The sequence below is a fragment of the Rutilus rutilus genome, assembly GCF_951802725.1.
Source record: "Rutilus rutilus genome assembly, chromosome: 12".
NCBI classification, from domain to species: Eukaryota; Metazoa; Chordata; class Actinopteri; order Cypriniformes; family Leuciscidae; genus Rutilus; species Rutilus rutilus.
Window position 1 is genome coordinate 17,593,775 of NC_140217.1, and position 9,382 is coordinate 17,603,156.

General features: G+C 31.6%; 1 protein-coding gene across 9 annotated transcripts in view; it reads right to left on the bottom strand.

Moving 5' to 3' along the window:
• Positions 1–9,382, bottom strand: part of LOC311300859 (centrosomal protein of 95 kDa-like) — a 350,199-nt gene that overhangs the window by 97,334 nt on the left and 243,483 nt on the right. For all 9 annotated transcript variants that reach the window (XM_084425491.1, XM_084425492.1, XM_084425490.1 and 6 more), the window contains one exon: positions 6,631–6,777. In XM_084425491.1, coding sequence (XP_084281617.1) covers positions 6,631–6,777 — 147 coding nt within the window. The remainder of the gene's footprint in view (positions 1–6,630; positions 6,778–9,382) is intronic.

Sequence of the window (9,382 nt, forward strand, 5' to 3'; positions counted from 1 at the left end):
TAGAAAAAAGAAAGAAAGAAAGAAAGATTAGTTAGAAGAAAGAAAGAAAGAAAGAAAGAAAGAAAGAAAGAAAGATGGATTAGTAAGAAAGAAAGATGTATTAGTTAGAAAGAAAGAAAGAAAGAAAGAAAGAAAGAAAGAAAGAAAGAAAGAAGGGTTAGATAGAAAGAAAGATGGATTAGTTAGTTAGGAAGAAAGAAAGATTGATTAATTAGAAAGAAAGAAAGAAAGAAAGAAAGAAAGAAAGAAAGAAAGAAAGAAAGAAAGAAAGAAAGAAAGAAAGAAAGAAAGAAGTTAGTTAGTTAAAAATAAAGAAAGATGGATAAGTTAGAAAGAAAGAAAGATTAGTTAAAAGAAAGAAAGATAGTTTAGTTAGAAAGAAAGATGGATTAGATAGAAAGAAAGAAAGAAAGAAAGAAAGAAAGAAAGAAAGAAAGAATAGTTAGTTAGAAAGTAAGATGGATGGATTAGTTAAAAAGAAAGATTAGTTAGCAAGAAAGATAGATGGATTAGTTAAAAAGAAATAAATAAAGACTGATTATTTAGAATGAAAGAAAGACTGATTAGTTAGAAAGAAAGATAGATTAGTAAGAGAGAAAGAAAAAAGACTTATTAGATAGAAAGAAAGAAACAAAGAAAGAAAGATGGATTAGTTAGAAAAGAAAGATAAATTAGTTAGAAAGAAAGATAGATTAGATAGAAGGATAAATAGATTAGTAAGAGAGAAAGAAAAAAGACTTATTAGATAGAAAGAAAGAAACAAAGAAAGAAAGAAAGATGGATTAGTTAGAAAAGAAAAATTGATTAGTTGAAAAGAAAAATTGATTAGTTAGAAAGAAAGAAAGAAAAAAGAAAGAAAGAATAGTTAGAAAAGAAAGAAAGAAAGAAAGAAAGAAAGAAAGAAAGATGGATTAGTTAGAAAGAAAGATGGATTAGTTAGTTAGGAAGAAAGAAAGATTGATTAGTTAGAAAGAAAGAAAGAAAGAAAGATGGATTAGCTAGTTAAAAATAAAGAAAGATGGATTAGTTAAAAAGAAAGAAAGAAAGAAAGAAAGAAAGAAAGAAAGAAAGAAAGAAAGAAAGAAAGAAAGAAAGATAGAATAGTTAGAAAGAAGGAAAGAAAGATTAGTTAGCAAGAAAGATGGATTAGTTAAAAAGAAAGAAAGACTGATTAGTTAGAATGAAAGAAAGACTGATTAGTTAGAAAGAAAGAGATTAGTAAGAGAGAAAGAAAAGATTGATTAGTTAGCAAGAAAGAAAGATGGATTAGTTAGAAAGAAAGAAAGATAGATTAGTTAGAAAGATAAATAGATAGATTAGTTTGAAAGATAGATTAGTTAGAAAGAAAGATATGTTAGAATGAAAGAAAGAAAGATAGATTAGTTAGAAAGAAAGATAGATTAGTTAGAAAGAAAGACAGATTAGTTAGAAAGAAAGACGGATTAGTTAGAAAGAAAGATGGATTAGTTAAAAAGAAAGAAAGATAGATTAGTTAGAAAGAAAGATAGATTAGATAGAAAGATAGATTAGTTAGAAAGAAAGAAAGAAAGAAAGAAAGAAAGAAAGAAAGAAAGAAAGATTAGTTAGAATGAAAGAATGAAAAAGATTAGTTAGAAAGAATGAAAGATGGATTAGATAGAAAGATAGATTAGTTAGAAAGAAAGAAAGAAAGAAAGAAAGAAAGAAAGAAAGAAAGAAAGAAAGAGAGAAAGAAAGAAAGAGAAAGATAGATTAGTTAGAAAGAAAGATATATTAGAAAGAAAGAAAGATGGATTAGTTAGAAAGAAACAAAGATGGATTGGTTAGTTAGAAAGAAAGAAAGATGGATTAGTTATAAAGAAAGATGGATTAGTTAAAAAGAAAGAAAGATAGATTAGTTAGAAAGATAGAAAGATATATTAGTTAGAACGAAAGACAGATAGATTAGATAGAAAGATAGATTAGTTAGAAAGAAAGAAAGATAGATTAGTTAGAAAGAAAGAAAGATGGATTAGTTAAAAAGATAGAAAGATAGATTAGTTAGAAAGAACGAAAGAAAGATGGATTAGTTAAAAAGATAGAAAGATTGATTAGTTAGAAAGAAAGAAAGAAAGAAAGAAAGAAAGAAAGAAAGAAAGAAAGATGGATTAGCTAGTTAAAAAGAAAGAAAGATGGATTAGTTAAAAAGAAAGAAAGAAAGAAAGATATAATAGTTAGAAAGAAGGAAAGAAAGAAAGATTAGTTAGTTAGCAAGAAAGATGGATTAGTTAAAAAGAAAGAAAGACTGATTAGTTAGAATGAAAGAAAGAAAGACTGATTAGTTAGAAAGAAAGAGATTAGTAAGAGAGAAAGAAAAAAGATTGATTAGTTAGCAAGAAAGAAAGATGGATTAGTTAGAAAGAAAGAAAGATAGATTAGTTAGAAAGAAAGATAGATTAGTTAGAAAGAGAAATAGATAGATTAGTTTGAAAGATAGATTAGTTAGAAAGAAAAAGATTTGTTAGAATGAAAGAAAGAAAGATAGATTAGTTAGAAAGAAAGATAGATTAGTTAGAATGAAAGAAAGAAAGAAAGATATATTAGTTAGAACGAAAGAAAGATAGATTAGATAGAAAGATAGATTAGTTAGAAAGAAAGAAAGAAAGAAAGATAGAATAGTTAGAATGAAAGAAATAAAGATATATTAGTTAGAACGAAATAAAGATAGATTAGATAGAAAGATAGATTAGTTAGAAAGAAAGATAGATTAGTTAGAATGAAAGAAAGAAAGATATATTAGTTAGAACGAAAGAAAGATAGATTAGATAGAAATATAGATTAGTTAGTTAGAAAGAAAGAAAGAAAGAAAGAAAGATAGAATAGTTAGAATGAAAGAAATAAAGATATATTAGTTAGAACGAAAGAAAGATAGATTAGATAGAAAGATAGATTAGTTAGAAAGAAACATAGATTAGTTAGAATGAAAGAAAGAAAGAAAGAAAGATATATTAGTTAGAACGAAAGATAGATTAGATAGAAAGATAGATTAGTTAGTTAGAAAGAAAGAAAGAAAGATAGAATAGTTAGAATGAAAGAAATAAAGATATATTAGTTAGAACGAAAGAAAGAGATTAGATAGAAAGATAGATTAGTTAGAAAGAAAGATAGATTAGTTAGAAAGAAAGAAAGATGGAATAGTTAAAAAGATAGAAAGATAGATTAGTTAGAAAGAAAGATAGATTAGTTAGAAAGAAAGAAAGAAAGATGGATGGATTAGTTAGTTAAAAAGAAAGATATATTAGTTAGTTAAAAAGAAAGATAGATTAGTTAGTTAAAAAAGAAAGAGATTAGTTAGAACGAAAGATGGATTAGTTAGAAAGAAAGATTAGTTAGAAAGAAAGAAAGAAAGATTAGTTAGAAAGAAAGATTAGTTAGAATAATAGATAGATAGATAGATAGATAGATAGATAGATAGATAGATAGATAGATAGATAGATAGATAGATAGATAATGGTAGTTTAATTGAGTCTAGGGCTTAAGAGAATTTAGATTTGAGCTTTTTGGTTGGGCACTATTGGGCCACCGTAGTCTTGGCTCAATTTGAGCATTCTGCAATGAAAGTCTATGGGATTTTTATGATATTTAATATTAATTTTTAAGAAAGCCGTAACTCAAACCAGTCTGAAAAGATATAGCACACTAAGTCAGAACAGTATGAAGGTGAAAAGCACCACTAATAAGAAGAAGAATAGCTAGAATGTACACTTCCTGAAGAAAATGTGAAGTGGTGCTTGCAGTGGCAAAACTCGCCACTCGGTTGCTAGGGTGTTGTACATGATTGCATACGAGCCAACAACCATGTCTGTACGATGTTGTGGAGCTGAAATATAGCTTATATATGTTGCAATATGGTTGCTAGGTGGCTCTAAATGTTTGCTAGGGTGTGAATACACAGTTACCATGGTGATATTTACAGACTGTATTCCAACTGAAACTAATGAGCCAACCCCCATCTCTATACAATATTCTGATGCAGAGATGTAGGTCTTGTAAAATGGTTGCTAGGGTACTCTGTTTGGTTACTATGGAGATGCTTGTCAGCTGCTAATGATGAAACTGCAAAGGCTTCTTGTCACTATGAATGATATAAACCAACTCCCATGCCTCAGAATGATTTCTGAAGGATCATAAGACACCAAAGACTGGAGTACTTACTGATGAAAATTCAGCTTTGCATCACAAAAATAAATTACATTTTAAAGTATATTAAAAAAGAGAACCATTATTTTAAATTGTAATAATATTTCATAATATTACTGTTTTTTTTTTTTTTTTTTTTTTTTAACTGCAGGCTTGATGAGCATAAGAGACTTCTTTCAAAAACATTAAAAATAGTAATGTTTCCAAACTTTTGACTGGTACTGTATTACATTACAATTTCTGTACCTGAAAATCTCCTGTTTAAACCTACATGAAAAACCTGAAAAGCACAGTTTGTTTCATTTATACATTTGTTCTTTAGTATTTATTTGTGCTATTGCTCGTAATTTAATTATTTGTTCCTATTTTATTACTTACTGTTTAAAATTAATCTAGTAGCTTTTGGTGTCATAACCTTATTTATTATGGTTACATGTATCAAAAATAACGAAAACAATACTAGGCTTATTTTATAGGCCCATTTTCTTTTCTTTCACTTTATTATTTTTTTTTTTTGTGGGGCCAGATAAAATTTTGGCAGGGCAAGTAAAAAATTTAACCACTGGCCCAACCAGGCCAGTAGAAAAAATCCTTAGCTTTGAGCCCTGCATCAAGAGTGAATAAAAGGGCTGGAAAAATCACTCTGGATCCCCCACATCCAGGCCATTTCCTCTTTGAACTGTTGCCGCCTGGTTGGCACTACAGAGCACTGAGCACCAGAACAGCCAGGCACGAGAAAACTTTCTTTCCTCAGGCCATCCACCTCATGAACAATTACTGTACATGCCCCCACTGGGCAATAAACATGTACAATACACTATTTATACTTATTTAGCATACCATACCTCTTGTTCATATTCCCTTGCATTGTATATAACAAACCTGTACGTAGAAATATTGTCTAATTTTTATACATCTATTTTTATTCACTTATTTTTTTATCTGTCTTGTCGCTGTGCACTGGAAGCTTGTGTCACTAAGACAAATTCCTTGTATGTGTAGGCATACTTGGCAATAAACTTTAGAAAGAAACTGCTTTTTGTTTTAGAATATAATGTTTATATTTTGTATTACATTTTTTGAAGATTTTTCAGTCTGAAAACACCAAACTCCATTATTCGTGATGTGCCTTATGAAAAGAAAATTGAAAATGTTGCCCAATGCGTAGACAATACTAAATAATATATATCGTGCATCGCCATTTTGCCTAAATATATTGATATGCCCCCTACTGAGCATTACATTTTGTTCTACCAGTGCTGGAGGCTCCTTCAAAAGGAGGGTGATGGGATGGCATGCAATGAGATGGCATGCAATGAGATGAACCATAACATGCAAAATTGGCTAGTGAGTTGACAGTGTTACCCGCAATGGTTGATTTTCACTCACATTTGACAGATTGGCGGATGTTAATTTCTAACTCAAAGAAACATTTATTGATACTTTATTAATATTGATTTCAGTTGATGTGTGTGATGTTTTTGCACATATTGACTATTTTATATATGGGGTATAAACCATAGTGGTTCATTTTAATAATGTTTGTGTACAGTGGCGGTTCTACATTGAATTACACCCTGGGCGAGACCTCCTTCGTTTTGTATTACCTATTTTTATTAGCCATTCAGACAATTCAGAAAAACAAAAATGTGCAGGAAATATAGAGGCCCGTATTTATAATATTATGAATGAAATGCGCGTTATTTGAAAGAAAGTCGAGGTGTCACTTACTTAGATAACTATATGGATCCCCCGTTCCCCCCTCTTGTCCTCTCCATTTGGAAGAGACCCAGAGGTGAACTGTCATCCGCGCCTCCGCGCCTCCGCGCCCCCTCCCCTTTCCCCTTCTCAAACAAACAGCTTCTGTGCACGGCATCTTCTCAGCAAGCAGGGGCGCCTGCAGCTGCAGGGGACGCAAATTTGCCAATTCCCCACACAGTGAAATGATAGATAATAGAAAACCGCTTCGCGGCGCAAAAAATTTTTTCTTCTTTTTTTTTCTTTTTTTTTTCTGCTCGTGCCGGCGGCGCCCCCCCCAAAAATGCCGCCCTGGGCGATTACCCGGTTCGCCCGTGCCAAAAACCGCTACTGTTTGTGTACACCCATAGAGTTCTGAATTAAAAGAAAGTTGAGTTCAAAGTACATTTCAATTGCGAAGCATTTAACTCACTAAATACTCCAAAATAAAAGTTATTGTGTTCTTGAGCTCTGACTGATTGCTTCTGAAAAGCAAACATTACACTGTCCATTATCAAATAGTGACCTTGTCCAATTTTAAAGTCGTAAACAGAAGTTGCATAAGTCGTTTCTTCTCTTTTGAAAAATATAGGACAGGACTTGATTTAGTAAATCTGGAATTGATTGGATAATTTTGGTTTGCTACTGATTTCATGGAGACTTTAAAGACAAGCTGAATGCTACACACACAAGCGCTACGGGTTTCATGGGAGGAGGCCCACATACTGTTTTTACCTGGTCTCTGTAGTAGTTCTCCATGGCCTCAATCTCATCTTGGTATTTGCGGTAGTTCTCCTGAAGCAGTTCTTTACTGTATGCTCGCTGCTCTCTCAGATGAGCCTTCTGCCGTTCCAATCCTTCTTCAAAGATCTGCTTGAGCTTCTGCATAAACAAAAAAATGTTTTCTGTTCATTAAATGATTTGCAGGACAAGCTCTTTATAAAAGCAAAAAATTTGCATATTATTGTGCATGTGTGCATGTATTTTACTCAATCCAAAAGATGGCCAGTGTGTGGCAGGCCGCCTGCGTCTAAGTGTGCTTGTGTTTTGTTTGTTTTTATTGTTGTGTTTAATTTCAAACATCTCAACTTAGGCTGACATTCAAAGAGCCGTATAGATTTGACTAGAGAAATGTATGCATGTATCCACTCCTGTGACAGATCTTTAATCTTAGGAGATTTTAATATCCATGTATGTTGTTGTTCTTCAATTTCTTTAACTAAAGACAACTCTTTGGGATTACTCAGCTAGTGAAAGGCCCCTCACACATCCTTGGTCATACACTTGATCTTTTGTTGACTTGTGGCAAATCTATCTATGACATTGACATTTGTGATTTTAGTTTTAAGGCTCAAAAACCTGTAATATTTACAACCCCTCTCTGTTGTCATCTGTAAACCCCAGACTTTTACAAAATTGGAAAATTGGAAAATTAGATCTGACACTGGGGCAGATTTTCCCATGGCCTTTAAAGAGGCTTCTAAGTCTTGTAACCTAGAATGATAAACCATTACATGCAAGTGTGTTTGATTTATGGACAAGTGTTCGGATCCCGTTCCAGGGGGCGCTGTTGAGCCCCCCTGCCACGCCCGGGTACCAATAATAATCCTGACGAAAACAATAGGGCCTTCGCCCCTTCAGGGCTTGGGCCCTAATAATAATAATCCTAACGAAAACAATAGGGCCTTCGCCCTTTCAGGGCTTGGGCCCTAAATATAGCTGCAAGCAGTGATGGAGGGCCCAAGCCGGTGGCACCGCCACCCTGGTGCCTTAGTGTAGGCACCGGGGTGGCGGTACCGCCGGCTTTGGCCCTCCATCGCTGCTCGCAGCTATATATATATATATATATATATATTTATTATACAAACACATATATATATATATATATATATATATATATATATTTATTATACAAACATATATATATATATATATATATATATATATATATATATATATATATATATATATATGTGTATATATATATATATATATATATATATATATTTATATATGTGTGTATATATATATATATATATATATATATATATATATATATATATATATATATATACACCGTTCAAAAGTTTGGGGTCAGGAAGATTTTTAATGTTTTTAGGAGAAGTCTCTTCTGCTCACCAAGGCTGCATTTATTTGATTAAAAATACAAACAAAAACAGTAATATTGTGAAATATTATTCCAATTTAAAACAGCTGTTTTCTATTTTAAAATATTTTACACTGTAATTAATTTATGTGATCAAAGTGGAGTTTTCAGCATCATTACTCCCGTCTTCAGTGTCACATGATCCTTCAGAAATCATTCTAATATGATGATTGATGGTCAATAAATATTAATTATTATTTTCAATGTTGAAAACAGTTGTGTACAGATTTTTTTTCAAAATGCGTTGATGAATGTAAAGTTCAAAAGAACAGCATTTATTTCAAATATAATTTTTTTTAACATTATAAATGTCTGTACTGTAACTTTTGATCAGTTTAACTCATTCTCGATGAATAAAAGTATTGATTTATTTCTTTCCCCCAAAATTTAAATTTAAATTATTACTGACCCCAAACTTCTGAACGGTAGTGTTTAATGTTACAAAAGCTTTAGATTTCAGATAAATGCTGTTCTTTTGAACTTTCTATTCATCAAAGACTGTACACAACTGTTTTCGACATTTAAAATAATAATGAATGTTTCTTGAGCATCAATCATCATATTAGAATAATTTCTGAAGGATCATGTGACAGTGACGACTGGAGTAATGATGCTGAAAACTCAGCTTTGATCACAGGAATAAATAACAGTTTAAAATATATTAAAATAGAAAGCAGCTGTTTTAAATTGGAATACTATTTTACAATATTACTGTTTTTGTTTGTATTTTTAATCAAATAAATGCAGCCTTGGTGAGCAGAAGAAACTTCGCTTAAAAATCTTACTGACCCCAAATTTTTGAACAGTAGTGTATATATATATATTATATAAAAATGTAAGGAATAAGACACAGACAATTTTACTTGCCTGACCTGATTAGAACAATGAAAAAACTTAAATGAAAAAATAACTTGGGAATCACTAAAATGAGGGCGCGATTGAACAGTGGACACATAAAAACATACTCTGTCATTTTGTTCAGAACATCATTCAAACTGCAAAGTGTTAACTTATATTTTTGTACAGTAGCAATAAAACACAACATTGTGCTTTTTTAAAATACATTCAAGCAATCCGCCCCGAAAATGAAACTAAAATGCTCACGGCTGCACAGGCATTCATAATGGTGCGCGTCCTCAGCGAGGAACGAGCAGAACAGAGTCAACGTTTTTTAGGTCATTCCTCCTTCCATAGGAATTTATTGAAAACGCTCGCTCTGCTCCGCACCATTATCAATGTCCGTGCGGACGAACATATTTTACTTTCGTTTTTAAGTTAGCGATTAAAAAGCCCCCAGCGGTGTCACACGTCAGTTAACCG